The sequence below is a fragment of the Nylanderia fulva genome, unplaced genomic scaffold, assembly GCF_048542155.1.
Source record: "Nylanderia fulva isolate GAGA-0341 unplaced genomic scaffold, ASM4854215v1 Scaffold3, whole genome shotgun sequence".
In the NCBI taxonomy this organism is placed as follows: Eukaryota; Metazoa; Arthropoda; class Insecta; order Hymenoptera; family Formicidae; genus Nylanderia; species Nylanderia fulva.
This window is the reverse complement of record NW_028190368.1, coordinates 3,808,473-3,831,333: the sequence shown is the minus strand read 5'-3', so window position 1 is coordinate 3,831,333 and position 22,861 is coordinate 3,808,473. Positions and strand designations below refer to the sequence as shown.

General features: G+C 34.4%; 1 protein-coding gene across 1 annotated transcript in view; it reads right to left on the bottom strand.

Annotated features, from left to right (window-relative positions):
* Positions 1 to 6,076: 6,076 nt before the first annotated feature.
* LOC114929163 (zwei Ig domain protein zig-8) overlaps positions 6,077 to 22,861 on the bottom strand; it is an 80,630-nt gene continuing 63,845 nt past the window's right edge. Inside the window, exons 4-6 of the mRNA XM_029300590.2 lie at positions 12,563 to 12,718; positions 11,444 to 11,777; positions 6,077 to 9,134 (exon numbers count right to left, since the gene is read on the bottom strand). Of these exons, the coding sequence (XP_029156423.1) occupies positions 8,995 to 9,134; positions 11,444 to 11,777; positions 12,563 to 12,718 (630 nt within the window). The 3' untranslated portion in view covers positions 6,077 to 8,994. The remainder of the gene's footprint in view (positions 9,135 to 11,443; positions 11,778 to 12,562; positions 12,719 to 22,861) is intronic.

Genomic DNA, 22,861 nt, shown 5'->3' with positions numbered 1-22,861 from the left:
ATAGTTCTCTATGCTCGAATAAATTATGTCATATAAAATATATTTTAGAATATATAATTGTTAAACTTTTTTTTAGAAATGGAAAAATTTTTTTTATAGAAGAAACTTTTTAACTTTTTAATTATTCTACATTACCATATATATCTTTCTGATTAAAAAATTCACTTATAACCCATTTTTTTTCAGTGTATCAATAAAATTTAAAAATTACCAAATATAGAAAATATAAACTTTATTCTTAGCAAAACGATTGCTTCTCTTTGAATCATACATAAGAATGCACGAAATTCAATTAGGAATGAAAATGAGGACATTGTAAATAAATGGGCAGACTCATATTTAGCGAACATTTTTGTCTCTTATAAAACGTCATCAAAACACAATATCGTGATGCGTTAAAGCCATCAATACAGAACAAAATCGTTGCGTTAACGTTACAACCGCAATCGACCTGCGGCGTTTTTACGATCTGGCTGTTACGTGCACTTTTTCAACGCTGATAGCCATAGGGCTTCCTCTCTGGATTCAACACGACCGAGTCATGTGGCACGAATGAACAACGCTTTTTTCCCCTCACATCTCGTCACGCAAAATACCGACTGGATCTATCTGTATAATCGCGACACGATGTAGCATACGTATATATACGTGTTAGCAAACACACGGTGAAGTTAAATTGCATCGTCGACTTTGATGCGCTTCGCTCGTTACAGATGCGATGTTTATATATTCTCGAGGATCTCGCGTTTTACACACATTGCATATGTATATATCAAATGAAAAGCGTGAAATCATTTATCGTTGAATTTATGAAAAACTGGGCGAGCATATTTTTAACTCGCGAATATATCGCCACAATATACTATATATATTCACGATTCTCGAATTGCCGTTGAAAATTCCGTTTTTTTTTTTCTGCGGCGACAGGTTCAATTTTTTTCGCGGAATAAAACGCGGAACAATTTTCGTAACATTTGACAGAAGCGATCAATAGAGAAAAGTCAGGTTTATTACTGCGACTTGTTTGGAACAAGAAGTTACGATGATTTTTCTCGTTCCAGCTAAAAAAACGGTCTCCTCACAAATGAATATTTCTGAAACGTATACATTAGGGTAGTCGTTAAATTGAACATCATGTTGGATGGTCATAAATCAGCTCCAAATGTAGAAAAAATAATTCTCTAATTTTTTCAGATTTTTATTTTCAGCCTTGAGTCTCCCTGTTTACACGTGTTATGTTATATTCTTATATCAGTTCATTTATTTATTCATTAATTATATGTTATTTAAATATTATTTATATTATATTTTTTATAATTTGAAAAAATACTTAATTTACTTCAGTTCTAGATGGAGTCAGCTGCAAAAGTAGTGAACAAAATTATTTAATTTTTCATAAAAGATAGTCATAAATATTATATGGGCTATTCCGCTATTTATATTATTTAACTATTTTATATTATTTTATACTATATTTTCGGTATTTTCAAATAGTTTCAACTTTTTTTCACTAAAATTTCAAACTATTTACAACAAAAATTGATGACAGAAGCAGCTGCAGAACTGTGGTATTAATAAAATTATTAATAAAATTACATGCCAACAGGGAGACTCAGGACTCAAAATAAAAATCTGAAAAAATTAGAGATTTTTTTTTTCTACATTTAGAGCTGATTTACGACCATCCAACATTAAAATTCTGAAAAAAACCTATATAACGACCACCCTAGTATACATGCATGTATGCGTTTCAGTGCACAAAATTTCGTTGATTTCTCTGAAAGTAAAATTTTGTCGAGAACCGTGGAATTGCTCGCGAGCAAGAATTCTGAATTCCATAATGAGCCTATCAACGGATATGTATTATGTGCAGACGACCGGAACGAGTGACTCTCAAGAAGGAGACGCGTAGAACTTGGCGCTCCTTGTATTCCTCGTCCACGGAAGAAAGTTTTGGCAAACGCGGGATGCCAGTGAGCCAAAACACTACGTCATCTCTCATAGCACTCGACGACTCGTTTGTACGTACAAGATTTAGTTGTCGCTATAAAGCGCTTACTGCTCCCTATATACGTACCATCGTTGTGTAAATCGAGACCGCGAACATCGTGTGCTTATTCGAGAATGGAATATAGGTCGCGACAAATACAAAAGTTACACACCTATAATAATTCTCGCTTTCTCTCTCTCTCTCTGCAATCAAACGAGACGAGGAACATTCAGTGGAAAGAAATATCCCGGCCGCGATGGCGATTATATTCTGGCGTTATAAGATATTCCGGCTCATTATAAATGGAAGCTGGAAGAAGCTCGTTCTATTCAATTCTCAAACGCTGATTTACATCTGCCGAATCGATCGCTAAACGCTCTTTAATCAAAAATGATAACTATCCTTTACTAACTTTTATATATATTATTTATAGATATTATTCGTACATATTATTCATAGAAAAACAATCGATCTCATTTATTTTTTTATATCGGAATAGATGGTGATTTTCGATCTGGCTTATGAAAGTACACACGTTCTATGATAAACGAGGACAGGTATGGAAAAAAAAAAACTAGTAGGATTAGAGGTAAAAATAAAATTAGAGTGAAGATTTTGCATTGTGTTTAGTCATGTCAGAAAATAATGACTGGAGTATAGATGGGAACGTGCTATCCATTGAGATTACTACATCGATCATCCTATTTCGCCATGTTTACCATCTGATATCGTCATATCCTTTCGGCTTTATGCGCTGATCCCTCTTACGTCTTCTTTCTACTCTTTTCTCGCTCTCCTCGTTCTTTCAACGCGAAGGAGCCTTCTATGCTTGGTAAAGAAAGGAAGGGAAAGAATGCGAATGAACATACTTACGATATATTGATCCTGCAATATACTCTGCCAATAAAGTATACTATTTCCAATTTTTTGAAAAGGTCGGCATACATAGAGCTTCTGCCTTATCTTTAAACATATATAAAAAAGTGATTTCAGAAAAATGTCAATTATTAAACAATAATGTAAAAAAGAATTATAAAATTATAGAATAATTTCTTTAAAAATGTATTATTTATTTGGATTTGTAAGTATTTATTAGTATATAACTAGTTGTATATTAATACCTAAAATTACTTTTAAATGGTTGTGATACAAAAAAAAGTATATGGATTAATAATTGTGACTAATTGATACTGATGACAATAAAAATTATATAAATTCATGATATACATGTATATGTTACATATGTTAAAATTGTACATACTCTCGTCTTTTTTATTTCGCAACAGAAGCACCGAATAATTTCGTCCGTGTAATGAGTTCGTGCTTTTTCTTCTTTCCCTGTTTGTTCTCTTCTCCCCGAGTGCAAGAACGTTCTTTTCATCGGTTGTATTCCCATGAAATACACGAGTACACGTACGTTATGTATGTACGCAATGCAGCCACGAAACGGCAAAGAAGTCGGAATCTTTATTACAAATCGGAGCGTGTCTTGTATATGTACGAGCATAAGAGAGGTATATCTGCATCCGTGAATTGCAAAAATAAGAACGTTCATTTTATTTCGACAGTATTTCAATTTAGCGACCGCTGTGTGAGAGTTTCGAAACTTTTATCACGCAACTTTTATTCGGCGAAAGTAGAAAATAAAAGAAGGATGAATTGGAGACGTGTGAAGCAGCCCTGGAAAAATAACGAGTGAAATATAGAAAAGTAGAGCTGTCACAACATATCACAAAATATCAATTACAAATATTGCATTCCGTATATTATTGATCAGAATTTAAATATAAACAGCTGCGTGCAATATATTATTTTTCTAAATATTCTTACTACGTATGTATACTATAAAATATTTTTATGCAATTTTTTTTAGCAATTTTACATCCGAATAATTTGTAACTACGACTTAAATTGTATAATTCTCAACTAAATCTGATAATTTAGTTTTTTACGTGTTGATCTCTCTTTCTTTTAAATTTATTAATAATGTCTCTCAGAGTAAAATCTGAAAAATGGCAGATTAAAAAAGATGCATGTTTAGCAAGATTAGAAAAAGTTATGAAGATAAAGAAAGCAATCTTACCATGTTGACTTTCAGAAAAAAAACTTATTTAAGTGCTAACGTATTATATTCCGAGTTGATTAGCGTTCTTTTAAATTAAGTTTTTATTACGTTAATTTTCAGCCGAGACCACTCGGGTCGTTCTAGCTGACACTAATATAATTGAGAAAAGGGCTTTCTGAGTATATTCGTAATTTCTTCTCAGTGGCGGGATTCCATTATCTCTCTCTGTCGTCGTCAACTAATTGACTTCTTATTACATTAATGGAACACTGACTTGTCGTATACGATTCTGTATTCAACTAACGTGAAATTTTGTCGATGATTTTATCTTGTCCTTATATTTCTCACCTTTTCCTTCCTTTTATCAAGAACGTGGATCAAATCCTATTTCGTTTTAATCTTAACCTTCTCTTGCTAACTTTTGTCGTGTCAAGCTCAATGAGTGGATACGACGGATATAAGTCGAGTGAGAGATCAAAATATATAGGATTTGCGATTATTACATAAAATAAAAATACAGAATATTTCTGAAAGATGTAGTTTATCGATGTCGCAATTGCTTCATTTTGCATTATGCGTTTTCCGTTGTCTATTTATATTCGAACAATGAATATGACTACTGAATAAAAATTGTTAAAGATTTCATATTAGTCGTATAGTTGTTTGAAGAACTCACTTTTGTAAAATAAAATGTATTATTAAAGCAATTCAATAACTAATATATTTTATAGAACATTTTATAGGAATAGAATTCATGTTTTATTCATAAATAAAAGTAATTTTTTTTTTAAATATATATTATGAAACATAAATTTCGAAAAAAGAGATGTTTAAAAGATACAATCTTTTTTAAATGTTATATATAATTTTATATTACTATTCTATAATTATTTCTAAAAAATATTCAAAGTTATATAAAATATAAATCCTTCTATTTACAATTTATTCTTTTAACTGCTCGTTGTTCTAACAGCATGTAAATTACGTTCATTATTATTAAAAATATTAAAAATAGCATAACAGTCATAACACACAATTAATTAACAAATTCTTGTTGGTAATGATACTTAGATACATATAATAAAATCAAACGTTCTCAAGTCAACAAATATAATAAAAACACGCGTTTACGTTTACACAGATATCGTTCAAATGATTAGACAGCAAACACGCGAACGTACGTGTTCATGCACAATATGTCGTAATATGTAATGTGTTGCATGTGAGCCAAAACGTTAAAAATATACGTAGTATCCCCGTTATTGCTTCCATTTTTTATAGAAAGAAATGCTAAATAATCTGTCAAAATGTATGGATGCGATAAAACTACAATTTTATCTTACCTGTATCGTAAAACTTTTGACATCGTCGAAAAATCAATGGGTTATAAATGAACGCAATAACTTTTTCTGCTCCGTAAAATTTTTTTTTCACCAGATATATTTAATAAATTATAAAATAAATGTGCAATGTACAAAAAATAAGTTATTGTTAGAATTATCAATAGACCAATTATTGTATGTTTAAATAATTACGTATATGTTTGTTTTTTGTTGATGTATGACTTTACATGCGCATAAATATAGAAAATTATCTTATTATAAATACAATAAAATTTTCTTATGAAACATATAGAAAGAATTATTATAAAAAGATATATTTAACAGCCTCACATAAAGATTAAACTCTTCAATTATTTTCCAAATATTACTTAGCTTTTTGGTATCATATGAGATTTCAATAAAAGAAATCATTAAAACTTAGAATTCATAAATAATACTAATTATATTATATTTTACGTGTACATATATGTATACATGTGTATAGAATTTCAACATTTTCAAAACTCGTACTATTAATTACAAAAATGTATTTTTTTAAGATTCCACGATATTTGTTAAACATTATAATTTGTATGTGAATAACACAATTCTCGAAATTGTTCACAATAATAATAATAATCAATTGGGGATATACATTTCTCTCGAGAGACAGGAAATGAGAATCATCATGTTCGTATATATAGTCACGATTAATGTTTTATTGAATGCGTAATTAGAATGTTTAATATTTACATTGATTCCACGTATCCAGATAAATAACGTTGATGAGCGCGTGTCCGCGGCCGCATCGCCTGCGTGCCGCGCATAAAACTCGATGTATGGTTTAAAGACCGTGACGCTCACGTGTTTTCTCTTCCCGTCGGGCACGAAAGGGTCACAAAATCAGGGTTGATCGCGCTGAAACATCGCGAACCGTCGTGCAAACGGGAGGAGAATCCTTCCGAAAACCTCTTACACTCTCATTCTCTTGCCATCTCTCTGTTTTTTTTTTTTATTTTTTTATTTTTTTATTTTTTATCTTCATTACTTTACAATCCATAAACAGCCTGGTGCTCGATATCTATACGACAAGTATCTAAAAGAGATGTCTGGAAGAGATTTTTTTTCTCAAGCATTCCAGTAGACACCTTTTAGAGAACTTCTGAACTTATTTACGTTACGTTTTCGCTGTTCTAACGAAATGAGAGAACGATTAGAGACGGAGACTTACTAATCATGAAATGGAGCCGCGTGTATACAGAGGTGTGCGTCGAGTGATGTCGTTGGAATATATTCGAATAGATTCCGATTTGAAAATTGAGAAAAAGAAGTGTGTAGTTTACGCGTTTTTTCTCGAAGAAGACTTGATCACTCGTTTGACGCACCGTATATCCGAAAGGTTTTGGACCGTTCTTCAATCTTGAAGACGTACGAAAGTATACATAGGTATACACCGAGCGAAAGAAGAACGATCGAACGAACAGAGAGAAAGAGAGAGCAAACCCATCGCGAGATAGTCTCCTTCCTCACGTTCAAACATTCGAACGTTTGCGTTTATCATTTATTTAAAGATAGGTGTACACTGCGAACGAACAAACACTGCGAGGCTGGTGCTCGATGTATACCCATTCGAGAGAGAGAGATCGCGGAGGGAAGAACCTCTTCACAAATGACACTGTGAGAGTCGACGGGAATTGAGGTATAAGGCTTTCTACAGCGCGGAAAGAACGTCGCTCATCCACTTCAGGCTCGCGTAATCAAGTTGTCGCAAGAAATCCTTGCTTGTGTCTTACCATCGTGATTTTTCGAAAAGTGGCGCATATATCCGACTTTCGAGAGAGGAGAAACATTTTTATTTAAATCCTCTGCTACCGATGACAACGAAATTACATTGAATGCGAAATCAGCTCTTTCGTTCGAAATATATATGTATATGTATATATATATATGTATGTGTGTGTGTGTATTTTTCTATTTATATATATATATACTAATCTCACATAGAATTTATTTTTTATTCAAATTTCCGTGCTTAGTCGTCTATTTTTTAAGTACAAATTTTTAATAGATTTTTTTCTTTTATATTTATCGAACCGTCCTATGAAGTAAAGAAGGTCTTGATAGCAGACGATTTATTCGTAGAACACAATTCGCCATTATTATTATTATACCGCGTGTGTGCTGGTCACGACAAACACGATTTCCGCAACAACTTCTACGTTATGTAATAACGTATCGTATACGGTACGAAAACTCGATCGAACCGTTTTTCGGGGGATATTTGTACCCGAACGGAAAACAATCAGCGCAATTAATGAATACGCGGCAAACGATAAGCGATACAAATCACTTTGGGGATTCGAAAAATATATGAATGGTATACACGAAACGATTAATTAATGGAAGAACGATAAATCGAGTTTCCCGCCGTATACATATATGTATTTCTGTGTACGTAACGAATATATAAGTGTATGTATTATATGTATGTCTATGTATAGAATGCACATACTGAAGAAATGCATGACTCGCCGACTCACGCACATTCAAAGTTATCGACGAGTTGCATATCGAGCGGAAGGGTTCTCATCGGGAAAACGTATTTCCTGCGAGAAACCGAGTTTCTTGTCCAAGTAAACCGAGACAATATATATTTCCTTTCCGCTGAACTTTTTTTTCACCAAACGCGTACCTTACAAAGTACCTTAGTACCATAGCTCGATAATCTTCTCGTCTCTCATTGCGATTCACGCTGTCCGTAGACAAATTTACAATGATTTCAAAAACAGAATATTATTGCTTGTGAAATAAAAATATGGATATATTGTACGCGATAAAATTTATATACGAAGTTATATATTCTCGTACAATACACATATACGTATGTTAATCAAAAGGATCAACTTCTTAAAGCGTTGAGAGATCTTTCGATTATCGTTGTTTCATACAAAGATGTCATCTCGAAGAAATCTATAAAACAGAAGAAATTGCATTCGCGTATTTACATATGCTGCAAATCTTACTTGCCATCTTTATTATGGAAATGTCGCGTGGACAGGAGCTTGGATTGTAAACCCGCACGCAATGAGAGACGGAGATTACACGAGAAATTGTGTGTCTGTGTATATATGTATGTATGCGTGTGTCAGAATAAAATATACCCTACGTAAATCGCTAGCTCAATTCCAAAACGGATTATAAGTCCGGCCAAGCACATTTACGCGGCACTCGCGCGCGAGAACGGGCCAAGTTGATAAAGAAACGAAAGAGGGAGCTTGAATCGAGAGAGGGTTTCTCTCTCGTGCATTGAACAAACCAACAGACTCGTTGACAACCTTTTGAGCTCACACGGGACACTGTCGGAAAACGAAGAAACACCGCCGCGAACTGCGTTTATTTAATATACGCAAGAAAAAACACACGTTTTACAAGGTAAACCGAGTAAGGAGGTATCGCCGAGTTTGTGGGTACCACATTGCGCACATGTAACCCCGCGAACGGGAACTTCTTCTTGAGGTCGCCGCGTGGCAGGACGACCCGGGAACTCGTTTCCTCGACGGTGGAACCCTCGTCGCAGAGGGACAGTAAAGCGCCGCCGCCGGAGGGACGGCGGTAATTCACGTCGGGTAAAGGTTCGTGAAACTCGGTATCCTCCAACTGACGGCCGCTAGGAGGGACACTAGAAAGTTGCTCGCCAAAATTGCCGGGCTGAGATTCCTCCTGTCGCCGCCGTGCATCGCCGCCGGCTTCTCCTCCTCTGGAACGAGATCAGAAAGCTGCGTTTTCATCATGAAGAGGCAGGAGATGAACGATGAATAAATGTGTGCAGGACGCTCCGTTTTGCATTAGCTCTCTACTTTGCGTGTGTATAGAGGGCGCCGCAAAATTAGTAGACCTATTAATGGCAGATTCCTACGATAATTTGGAGACGCTTTTTCCTCAACGAAAAGACATGTCGGGACATCGATAATTATAAGCGATTGAAAATAAAAGTAAGCCGTGTCGAAATAAAATATTAACAAAATCACATTTTTTTATTTATTTCATAGAGTTTACTTTAATAGAATTTTAATTTAAGGTTTAATTACGAGGATACATGATGGCAAAAATTAGGAATTTGCAAAAAAATGATGGCCTCCCTCGACATTTTCGCTGAGGAAAAATCATCTCCAAATGATCTACCATTAACAGGTTTACTATATTAATTTTGGGACGCCCTGTATGAATACATATCAGATCGTAGAGAGAATTTACGTTGTGAGAAAAGCAAGATAGTGTGTTTCCCTCAAATAGAATAATAATAATAAAAAAAACCTTCCCCTTTGTGAGAGGAGAAACAATGTTTTAAATTATCTCAGCCCGTCCGACGTTTCTAGTTGAGATATAAGATGGAACGCTTCTCGCACTTTTTCCTGTAGAAAATACCTCTTGACAATCTGGTCACGTTCGTGAAGCTCTCCTAGTTGTCACGTCAATAGAGACATGGCAAACATTGGATAAATGTTTGTCGAATTTTTCCCAAGACGTCCGTCTCTTTTTATATTTATATTATTTTACAATCCGTTAAAACAAGTTTTACTACTGATACTAAAATTTAATTCTAAACAAATCTATTAATTCCAACTAAATAATAATCTAGTAAGTTAATTTTTTATAATTTTATGTCGTGCCTTTCAATAAATTGCCACAAAAACATAAATCAATAGTCAGTAATATTTTAACATCTAAAATAATCTAAAAAATAGTTTTTTTATTTAAAAAATTATTTTATCTCGTCATTTATGAGAATAAGAAAAATTGGAATTATAAATCATTTGTTTTATAACAAAATTTTGTATATGTATTACATTATATAACGCAAGTTTTCAAAATTTTATATTTAACCCACAAATATTAATCGCATATAGCAGTAGCTTTGAATTTATGTAACAAGAAGAATTTTCATCTACTGAATTTTATTTAGCGCTCGACATACATTATTCTCTTTATTTTTCATAAAAACAGAATAAGTAAAACTTTAGACTCGATACGGCATATATATGTACACATTAATGCCTCGGGGAAACTTTCAACGACCGGCGATGTCGAAGGCGTCGTAGAACGAGCGTAAGAAAAAAAAGAAATTAAAATAAAATCATCAGGTATCGTCTTGTAAAGAGAAAATAATAGATAAGTTTGATAATGTCTCGCAGACTATCGCGTTATTACGTAGTTACTAAGCGCGTTAAAGTATAGGTAAGGCCGGCCCGAGAGAAAGTTACGCCGTACTTTCGAAAAATTGCGTCTCGAACTTCGTCCTCGCGGCGAACTCGGAGGGTAAAAGTTCCATCGTTAGTGAAGCGGTCGTACAATTTTGAATCGCCCTTCTCGTCGTTATCGCGGCCGAGCTACGCCAGGGAATGAATGCGTCTACGAGAGCCGCTAAATCCGATCGTAATGAGCTTCCTACAACCGTTTAATTGTTCGGCTTTTACTCTGATGAATATTCAAGTTTCGGAAGTTCCTACCACTGATCGGCACCGATCTTTGCCGACATAACTGAAGCGAGTCAATTACTATCATATTATATCCCAGAATCGTAAGATCCTGTTTATGACAGACTTATTTGCGATCTGATGAATTTGCTTTCAGATCGATCGTTTTAAGTGCACCGCCACGATTTACTCAAATATTAGATGTAGAGAAAATGATTTGGCTTAATTTATCAGTGTTCCAATTTCTAATTCATATTTAATACGAGATTTATAAAAAAGCTTTATTTAGCAATATTGAGAGAAGATATTTTTCATTAAAATATTTAATTAAAATAAATAAATATTTATTTTACCAAACTAATAATTAAAGGATATGTGATATTTTTCTTGTGTATATATTATTTTATTAAAATATTAAATTGTAGTTTATATACAAGAAAATATTTCATCTCTACAAAATAACATTTCGGATTAATCTTGGTCGCTAAAAGAGAGAGAGAGAGAGAGAGGGAAAAGAGATTGTTTTCAATAACATCAAGTCTCGAATTAAATTTAAGCGGAACTCCACAGCATGACGCTACATTTCTCTCACCTTCAATCACGTGGACCATGACAGACGCCGCCTTGGCGTTGCTAGGCGCGCACGTGTAGTTGCCGTTGTGCGTAAGCTTCGTTTTGTTCACCGTCAAAATGGAGCCGCTTGGCGTGAGCTTGACGTCGACACCGGGCTCCTCGTCGTAATTTATCATACGGCCTTGACGATACCAGAAGACGTAAAGAGGCTTTTCCGTGGCCGCCATAAGTTGGCATTCCAAGCTGAGACTCGAGCCTTGCTTCACGTGCAGATCAGGTGCACCTGGTATTATCGAGTACGCCTCCGTGATTTTCAGGCGAGCAAAGTTTTGCTGCACCGGATGCGACGTCACCTGCGATCATGATATAACAACACCTTTAACTTAACGTGATACATTAGGGGGGAACGACAGTTCGAAGGAGAGATAAAATGTTTCAGTAATTTTATTTCCCGATGTGATTACAGTAATCATCCATATGTTATATTTTCTCTTCATATGTAATAAATTTATTTTTTAAATGTTTAGAATATTGCGGAACAGAAAATATTACAAGCAAACATGGTGTTTCTTTTTTAATTAAAATAATTTAGAAACAATCTCTCGTATAGAATTAATAAATTATACAATACGAGATAATAATATTAAATTGTACAGTATAATATATTAATGATATAACATTGAAATATGAAAAATATTTTAATATTAAAATATTAAAAAGAAAGATTATTACAATTTTTTGTAAATATAATAGCCAGTTTTTATAACAATTTTCCATTAATCTATATTATAATATAGGTATATTGGAAATTCTATTCATTGTCGAACAGGCTACATTGATTATCCTTTATGTAACCCTATTGTGGTTAAAGACGTGGCTAATCAGGGCGCAGACCTTAAGCATTGGCTTGTAGTCGACCGCTTTGACATTTCAACTGACATTTTCGACATGTGAAACCTTTAACGAAGTGTCACGAAACTACATATTATTATGGAATTGATTTGCCAGATATAGTTGAAAACGAAATATTATTTTAATCAATCTAAAGTGAAAAACATTTAATTTCACATCTTTCGGCCGTGCATAAAACAAAAATTAAAAGTATTATAGGAGAAATAACCGATTTGCGTCGAAATACCTGACATTCGTAGATGCCAGCATCGTCCACTGTTACGGTACGTATCAAGAGCTGCCAATCGGTGCTTGAGTGCCTAACGAAAAATCTCTTGTCGATGGAATGCGTGCTGGTACCAACTGTTAACAACTGCCTGTCTCTTCTCCTCACCCATGTAATCTATAACAAAAGAAGAACGAGAAATATAAGAACATTTGTCAACATTTTATAAGGAATAATTGATAATAAGTCATAAAAGAAAATATTTATATTATTATATGTTATCTCATCATAAAATATCGGATAAATATAAAATTAAAGAACGTATAATCGTAATAAAGCAGTAAATTATTGTATAAATTCCATTTGTATGTCATGTGTCTTTATACTTGTGTGAGATATATATTTGGATAAATAATTTAAAATTTAGCTAAAAGATTGCTTGCATTTGAGTAATATTACATAATGTTATTGTCGATTTCTAAATAAACAAAGTACACAACAAGAGTCAAAAATAAGTGCAAAAAAAGAGAACTTATAAACCTTATGTAATTTTATAAAATATCAAAAAATATCTAATATCTATAATTCGCAGAAATATATATATATGTATATGTATATAATTATAATTATTATATTTAAGTAACCTTGATTACAAGAAGTAGAAACAAATGATAAATAATGAAAGTTATGTATTTGCATGATATATATGGCTTGAAAGCAGTCATTGAATTAAGCCATTGACGCTAACAATATATATAGGAAACAACAGTATGTGTTATATGAGAGCGAAGCCTCGACACACGCATCGAATATCAATTATCACGGCCATTAGAGTACCCTAATTTCAAGCTAATTTTCGTTCCCCAGCGAGCTAACCACGAAACTATGCTCAATATATTGGCTAGTAGCTACATCACATGGTATTTTAATCACATAGCGATATTATCAATTTCCATTTTTGAACAATAAAAAAAACATTTGTCTAATTATTTACATAGGTTTGAACTGCACGTACATATATTAAAAGTAATTAAATTAGAGAATTGAATGAAAAAATTATTATTAATTAAAATTTTTTTAATATTTCATATTTATATCAAATATACTCTTCAAAATTTCTGTTCAGAATATCTTTTTAAAAAATTTGTTTTTTTAACATGTTTCAAAATTTTTTAATTGTTTTTCTGTCAATATATTTTTAACAACAATTTTTTCTCGTTTGCTGGCCACTATATATAATGCACGTGAATAAATAAACTACGTATATTTTATCGCCTATCTGAATCGTAGCTATATTTAGAAACCTATAGCAAATTGGCCATATGACCAGACATTGCTTTTACGTTTCGTTTCACGCGCACACATAACACATATATATTTCGTGATTATCAATTTATTCCTTTTTACATTTTCCCACTTTTATCAAATATATTTTTATAAAATATCATTATGTGAGCGTCAAAAATACACATTTTAAATGTGAACAATTATTATTATTATTACCGAGCATACAGCATTCAAATGCTTTTTCTCATTTGTTACAAGGACATATAAATAAGCGTATAATTACATTTTCTCTAAAAATAACGAAAATATTATTTCGCCTTTTCAACCTGCAGCTTTTATAGTAAAACTCGCTTCCAATTAGGAAATTCCTATCCTAAATTCGAGTTGTCGTGTTTGAATTAAAAGCCGTAGATATTTTATGCCAATGTAAATACTCAAAGCAAGATGCCAGAATATTGCTGCCACTTGAATTATCTGGAGAGCTGCATAACGATTCGCTGCACGTATTCTTAATCGCGTGGATCTTATTACTTCACAGTTCGGATGAATTTCAACGAATAAAATACCAATTAATTAAATATGTTACATACGTATATACATATCAATTTTTTATTCTTTGTTTATCTGATCAAATAGCGTAGATTAAAAAGCAGCTAAATATAACTTAATAAGTATCAGATAAATTTATTTACATTGATGCAGTTTCTCGTATTACAGAAATGTAGTTTTCGGATTACAATTATGCTTTACCTAAGGGTATTTGAAGAACTATGTAAAGGATCGCCGCAAAACAATATGTCGAGTCAACCTCGACATGGAACCACAAAGGATTTATGCAGTAGTTGAGTAGAAACTCTCGGAACATGAAACTAATGCAAAAACTCGAATGTCACAAGGACTTTGCTTAAAATGCGCACAATATTAAACCATGTGTCGTATCTAACGGAGCTATAATTAAAAATCTTAATTAATATATTGATTAATTAGCTATGAATTTATGTATAGACCTATGTCTTTATTAGCTGCATCTCTGAAATATCTCTTTAAAATAGTGAAAATATTAAAAATGCAGAAAGATATTTAATTTGATTGATTGTGAGAAACGGAAAACTTTTAATAAGACTCAATAAGTCAAGAATATTAAAAATGTTTTAAATTCTTTCACGCTTTCAGAGTTTGCTAAAAATAAAATGTAACAAAGATTATCAATCTCCAGTATTTCGAACTGACGGATGAAGATCCGTCACATCACGAAACTAATAATTTTTTACCTCTTGATCCGAGATAGAGAAGCTTCATCATAAATGTCTTAGTGCGACCAAACAGAACGTAATTAGGCCGATTTCGCGTAATATATCCCGAGCGAAACCAATTCCCCAGGATATGACATCTCTAGTAACTGCCAAACCCAGTAATCCAGGATACTTGCTGTAATCCTGGATCCAATTCTGAAAAGAGGGCCTATCTAGTCGGCACACCGACATATAATGGCGAATCCAATATGGTGAGAGAGTACGATGTACATGTGCATGTGTGTGCGCGCGCGCATTTGCTGGCCTTTGACTGGTATAAGTTATCGGGTGGTGGAGTTTGCCGCAATCGGCACGAAGTTACAAGAACTTGGCGGTGTCTTTGCGAGCAGTCGGGAAAGACAAGGACACTCAAATCCCTTGGACATTCGTCGTTCAGTTTCAGCCAACTCCAGGTACGGACACACGTGGATTGTTAAGACGAGTGGTATTTCTTCGTCTTACACCGCAGAGACAGAGCGTTTTTATTTCTCGAGATACTTGTGCGATCAATTAAAAAAAAAAAAAACTTCTACGTCTATAAAAAAAAGTTTAAACAAGATTGAGGCCACAGTAAAACTCTTGTCAATAAAGTTAGCATACTTAAGTTCAAATATTTTATCTTTTTTCTCTCGTTTGCGAAGTTAAATTAAATCAGAGATTTAAGTGCATAAACGAGAATATAATCGATTGCTTTATCGATTTATTATTTCCAATTATTATCATTTCTCTCTTTCTTTTAATAACTATTTTAAAACTAACTACTGATGAGCAAATTGTACGAAAAATGTTTGCACTGTGCATTATTATATAATTTTCATGATAATATTTTACTTATTCAGTAAAATTCGATATAATATATACAAAGAGAGAAAAAGAAGTTTTCCGAGATTTCTAGATAAGATGCTAATGAAGTTATTTTTAGCTTAAACACATAAAGTATATCTGGCTTAGAGCGAAACTGTTGAAGTTTGTGGGCGGCGGGTCTATTTGGCTTTCGAGTGGAAAGGGTTAAAAGTTTCGTACGAAGCGCGAGGCGGGCCGCAAAGGATTAAAACCAATTAGAACTTGGAACGAAATGCAAATTGGAGTAGCATATGTCTGACTCGCGTCGGACCTACGTACTTAATTTCCTCTTACGTTGTTTCGCCTGACTCGATCATCATCAGTCTTATTAGACGCGTGTTGGGTAACCGATAGTCCCAGAGAATTCCCGTGAGCAAGCTATTAAATCGTGCCTCGTGGGGATCGCTGTGGCCCGGGAGAAAGACTTTGTACCAGTAGTAGCGAGCAAGTAATGGCATCAACACACGCGGTATACACGAGCTAAGATGCACCACTCGCTCGTAGGGAGAGCTTAATTGGGAAATATCCCGGTTTGCCGGGCGCTCTCTCTAAGCGACCCGCACCGCATGCATTCTTTGTCTGTCGACCAAGGGAATTGCCGCAATCGGTAATTTATGCTGCTACATTCTGTGGATACTCCTATACAAGTTTGCTGCAGCGAGACGCAGAAGCTGGGTTTAAACACAAATGCATGGGACAAGGAGTTAATGGAACGATTAATGGGGACTCGCGTGCAAAATAAAAGGGAACGTTCCACAATTACAGAATCCCGCGCGGGCGTTACAAAAATTTTCATTATGGATAAAAACTTTGCTCGATTAACAAAAAAAAAAAAAAAAGAAAGAAGCGAAGTTTCGCAGCGATAAGAACATTTCCAGTATTAACGAAGCCACACCAGCAACGAAGGTAGGAAGGAAATTAAAGGCCGCCCTGCTCTATCGCTCCTGCTACGATCGCTTTCGACTCTTGCTCGATATAGTATCGGGTTGATAAGGAACGCCAAAAGTTCATTCGTTTATCAAGCGAACCGTTTTAAAAGTATTCTTGTAATGAGGAAAGTTCCTTCACCCTATTCGCGCTTCGCGGGAATCAAGCAGATCTATCACTATACGATATCACATTTTATATACGTACGTCGCATTTTATATGCGTAATTTCGAAAGCTAATAGCTATATAGGAATAATATTACTCGCAGAACGAAGGAGAATTGGGATAACTTGCATAATGCTTTTCTAAACGCATTAAGATAATTAATTAGCATTTAGTTCGCATAGAATGTGTATGGTGTGAAGATTTATTACTGAATATTCCGCAGAGAGCAATTGTGAATGCAAATATGGTATATTATTGCATATAAAGTTTGCTTCATAAATATCACGATTTAATTTTATCAAATAATTTTATCGAATTTTCCTCAGATAGAGTGGGAAAAATAAAAACATAAAATGTCATTTTTTTTCTGTGGGAGAAGAAAAAAATAAAAAAAAAGAATAATTTATATATATTGTTTTAATTAAATAATTGAAAATAGACTTTTTTATAAAAGCATACATTTTATTATTAAAAACTATTTATGTTTATATTAGCTTTATTTTATAATTTCAAAATATCTAGATATGATTTTTGCGTAAAGTTATTCCAATTAATTTCTATGATGTATGACTATAAAAATCAATTATTTGCAAGAAAGCTTGACATGTGTACAAGTGAGTTTGTATATCAATTATATAACATAATAATAGAACGATTGATCAGATTTAGCTTGAAAACGATTATAATCGGTATGTCGATTTTGATGCATTGAAGTGTAAAAAGTGATGGTCAATTGCTATCCATCGCTCAATCACTGTAACTGTTACTTCTAATCGTGACGTTATCATTTCAGAAATAATTGACAAATCAATGCGCATCATGGTTTCTTCCTCGCAGCAAACAAATATTTCAGCGTGAACGATAAAACTTGAAAATTTGCATTGGCACTTTTGACAAACTATTCATTCCTCAACAGATACGATGTATGAATATATTCCAATTTGCTCGACAAAACATCAAGATACTTTATAAGAAATTGAAAGCTAAATGATGATATTACGTTTACGGTTTATATTAGTTCCCTAAATAGATCCCGTAATTCCATACATATATATATATATATATTGATGAGAAAGCATTAATTTATCGCGTCATCGTTTCATGATAAAGTCGATTCCATCCAACGCGCCATTCAATCTATCCCATCTATTTGTGATATCAATCGCGCTTCACCGCGATACGTTTCATTTAGTTCGCGTACAAAAGGGCGCTTTTGAAACGTACTTTCTCGATTCGGCACAGACATTCGCCCGAACAAATTATATCACGTGCACAGGACGGAAACGGAATGCAACCGAAAGCTTTTCGGCATCGAGAAAGGATCGGAGCTTTTTCGAAGCCTTCTGTTTCATTAATGGATGTCAATTTCGACGCCCCGAACAGAAAAATGACTCGTATCATCTCGCGAGATAAGGAGCAACTTTACAGAGAACGAAGAAGCAATCAAATACTTGAAGAGATGCTTTAAGAAGGAAGAGAAATTTAATGTCTCGATCCTACGAGAGAGAATTCTTCTCTTGAATTTTTTCATTTCCGATAATTCTTCCTCCGCTCTCCTCCAATTTCTCTCTCATTCGCTCCATCTGTATTCTCAAAGGACTTTTACTCTTTTACTCACTATCCGGATATCCTCCATTATACCTTTGCTCATTTTATCCTATAAGATTCATCGTGCGGCCGAGAACGGTTTTTTTTTCTGAAGAAAAGGATTTTGCTTTTCAACCGATAACTCACGCATTTATTTTCTTCAGCGAGACGAAGTTGAAAAGGAATCACGCATTGCTAAAACGTCGTAAGGTCTCGTCGCACGATTTGACATTTATAGCGTGATTTACAATCGCAATTCGTTCGCATTCGCGTTTCTAGAGGATCCGGCAAAAAATCTGCCCTTCCTCTTCCATTTTCCATCGTATACACGAAAACATATCTGCATAACGCGCGTTGACGCATTGTTTCGAGGCGGAACGAGATATTTCGTACGTTCAATACGCGAATAAATCCGGACGGAATAAGTTAATTCCATTATACAAAGTCGCGTAACATTATGCGCATAAATTGATATGGCCAAACTGCTAGCCGGGGCACAAATTCAACGTCGACGACACCCAGCGAAAAATCGGAGGCTCGCAGTTATATATGAGCCGCGTTTGACCCCTGGTCAACCTGGTTTGACCCTTCCGAGCGTGAATAGCGCAACTTCCGGGCATAATGATTAATTAATCGAAGAGGTCTGAAGACGTCTGATGTCCGAAGTAAAATTCATTCGAGGAAGCAATATTAAGAGGGATCTCTCCTTCCGTGATAAAACGAATTATTGTATCTCTCGACAGTTGGTAATTCACGATCAAACTACTCGGCTTCCGGTACTTTTTAATCACGAGCGAAGAAAAGATTAATTTCCTTTTAAATACATACCAACCATAGATACGATCGCTATAAAGAGAGGAAACGCGTTCGCTCTTCGATATCTCTTTCTCTCTCTCTTTCTCTTTATCTCAGGCTTCCTCTATATTTAAAACCGGATACTTGAGAGAATGAAGAATAAAAGACTTATATATGGAATAAAAACGACTTTAAATATTTCCGCGCGCGCAACTTTTACGCGAAACTTTTTCGGCGTGCTCCGGGCGAAGATAAATGGCGTTTTAAATTGAGGAATCCGAGCTCTCGTTGATAAAACACGAAAGGAAGTCTGCTGATAATTTATATGATATTTTATAAGTAGAATTACGTGTAAGAATTTATACTGCGTTATTATGATCCAGTTTTGCACTTAAACATATCAAAAAATATATAAAATGAATATCGAGGAGTATCTATAATATAAAAGAAGATTCATTCTTAATTTATTATCTCAAAGTGTGCTCTTAGAAAGAATGTAGCTTTATTTGACGGAAAGATCTGCTATGTCTTCTCCGATATAAAACTTATCAATTTTTCGTATAATATTAACGTAATAAAATCATATGAATAGAATATAGGAATCGAATCAGATTAAAATAGCAATGAATCTCTATATGTGAAATTTCAATTTATATAAAAAAAAAAGAAAAGACCAACCTATATTCTTCATTCGTCATTATTACGTCACATAATATTATTTTAGTAAATTATATCTTATATGTAAACGTGTAGATATATATGATCTACTCGTTTCTTGTAAACATTTTATAACGTTTACGTGGGGGAAAGTTGCCATTGTAAAAGTGCATGAAATATTATCTCATCATAAAAAGAATAAATTTCCGTGTGGTAGCAGTTACCTTAGACAAGATACGTAATGCGCTTTGCCCTCCCTCTTCGTTTCCTACCCTTTTTACTCTTCCCTCGGTAACCGAGCTGCACTTTTTTACTTGTTTTTGCCTCGGCCGCAGCAAAGAAGAAGCCTAAGGCGGAGGCCTTGTTTCTTGTTTCTGTATTTCTGTGTAGTACACAAGACGCGCATGAATTCATCTTTTATTCATAGTCAGCGACGGTGCGGGATCCGCCGAGGTTATATGCGGTTCGTGACAGACAGTTTTGCATAAGTGGCCTTAGATTTTGCAACTTTCGTATCGTCCAGAACAAAAATTTCGCCAGCGAACAATCATTCGATACCGAGCGGCGAGGAAAAATAAATGAAAAAGCTATCGATTCCTCTCCACAACACTCGAGGGATATATCCCGACTTTTTAATTTAATTCTTCCGGAATTGAAAATTTAAAGGAGCTTATATGTAAAGTATATATATTTTTATTTTTCTCTATTTTTAATTTCTATATATTTTTATTGACAAATTCTTCATACATTGTTATACGTTTATATTTATTTTTAATAATATTAAATTTTGTTATTTTATTTATTAATAAATTTATATGTGTGCACAAATATAAATAAATACGTCAAGATACGGAAATGTGTGTGAGAGAATCTACATATTAAATTCACATAGGGGAGAGAAATAATAAGCAATCGAGAGTAAATATCATTGAATCAAATATCATTTAAAACTTTGATTTATAACACCGATATTTTAATTAAAGTAGATTCCAATCGAGAGATACAACTTGTTTTGTGTAACCGAGCAAGAGGGAACGAGAAAAATTGATTCCACCGAAAGCAATAATCTTATTAAAATGAAAGTCCTGTGAAGGGAAAATAAAAGCGTTGAAAATAAAAGCGAATCTTTGCTTATATATCTGTAGGGATTCTCCGCTCGATGCGTAAAGTGAGTATAGAGACGTGAAATAGTCCCGTCGTAAGTAAATTACAGCCCCCGAACTCTATGTGCCCAGCGGAGCTGTAAAATCCAGAAATCAAATGTAGAGAGGTAAACCTTTCTCCGTTGATGTTCGCATAAACATGCCGCGCTTTCCCGCGAAGGCGTTTCGAAGTATTCGCATCCGTTTTTCCAGCAATCGCGGACTTTAGCGTCGAGTCTGGTGTATCGATTTGTTTCTTGAACGATTATTGAAACGCGATTACGATTTATGTCAAAGCGGCGGCATCTGTTCTTCTTACCCGACGCTACAGAAACGTAATTTATTAAAAACTGAAGAAAAATGTCGCGCGCGAGAGAATTCAAGGGGATTATATATGTTTATAAATGCGGAAAACCCCCAAAGGAATTATAATGCAGAGGAGGCATTTTATTTCACGTATATTTCTATTTTAGTAAAATAAAGAATATATATACGTGTATTTGCAACAACGATACTTAATCCAAACATCCGTAATTTTAATACGAGATAGTGGCGTATATAATTTTTCTAATATGTCTTTGTGTAAAAAAAAATCCAGATATGACAGCTGAAGTGCCGCGAGTGTATTTGCAACAACGATACTTAATCCAAACATCCGTAATTTTAATACGAGATAGTGGCGTATATAATTTTTCTAATATGTCTTTGTGCGAAAAAAAATCCAGATATGACAGCCGAAGTGCCGCGTGTTCAAACGACACCAGACCAGAGTAGAGGCTCCAGAATGTCAGAAAAGGCGCATTTAAAGTCGGCTTACGTCTCATTCACGTCGGTATGAGAAACCCGTAGGTCGGAATTTCATGGAAACGTGTATTGCCTGTCGCCCGAAGAGAATCTGTCGACTCTCGGAATTCCATTCCGATTTCTCAAGTATATATATATATATATATATATATTCCATAGAGAGTATCGAGAGAGCGAGAGAGAAAGAATGTTTTCGCCATCTCGCGATAGCGCGCATATACGGATTGCCCTTTCGCTTCCTACTCCGCTTTTCCCGGGGAAAAGAAAAAGTATACAGTCACGCGGCATCTGGCGCGTCAGTTTAACGCTGAAACTCGCTAAAATATTCTAAAATATTCCCCAAGAGAACTTCGACATTCTCTCGCGGAAGGAGGATGCGTAATGGGCATCTGGTCTTCAACGACGTTGTGCGCAAAAAGACATATATATATATATACATATTCGGAATATACGAATCGATTGGTGCGATGCAGGGTATATAATCTTGGATTTTTCCGACGAGAGAAAAAGAACCGAGTTATAGCGTGAAAGATGTAGCGAGGGAGAAAGAGAGAGAGAGAGAAAGTCATAACCCTCCACTGAGGGTGAAATTCCAACTTGCGCACGCAACGTTGTATATGCATTGATCTTTCTCGCAATCAGCTTTTTACGTTCGGCGATAAAAATCGACGATACGGAAATAGTTCGGGACGGCACTCGAATGTAGACGCGTTCGTTGTTTACGCAGATTGTCGGTTAATTTTCCACGCGCGTCCATTCCGGAGTAGGATGGGGTTGCTGCGCTGATAAGTAAGACAAAAAGCATAACGGCATATCGCGG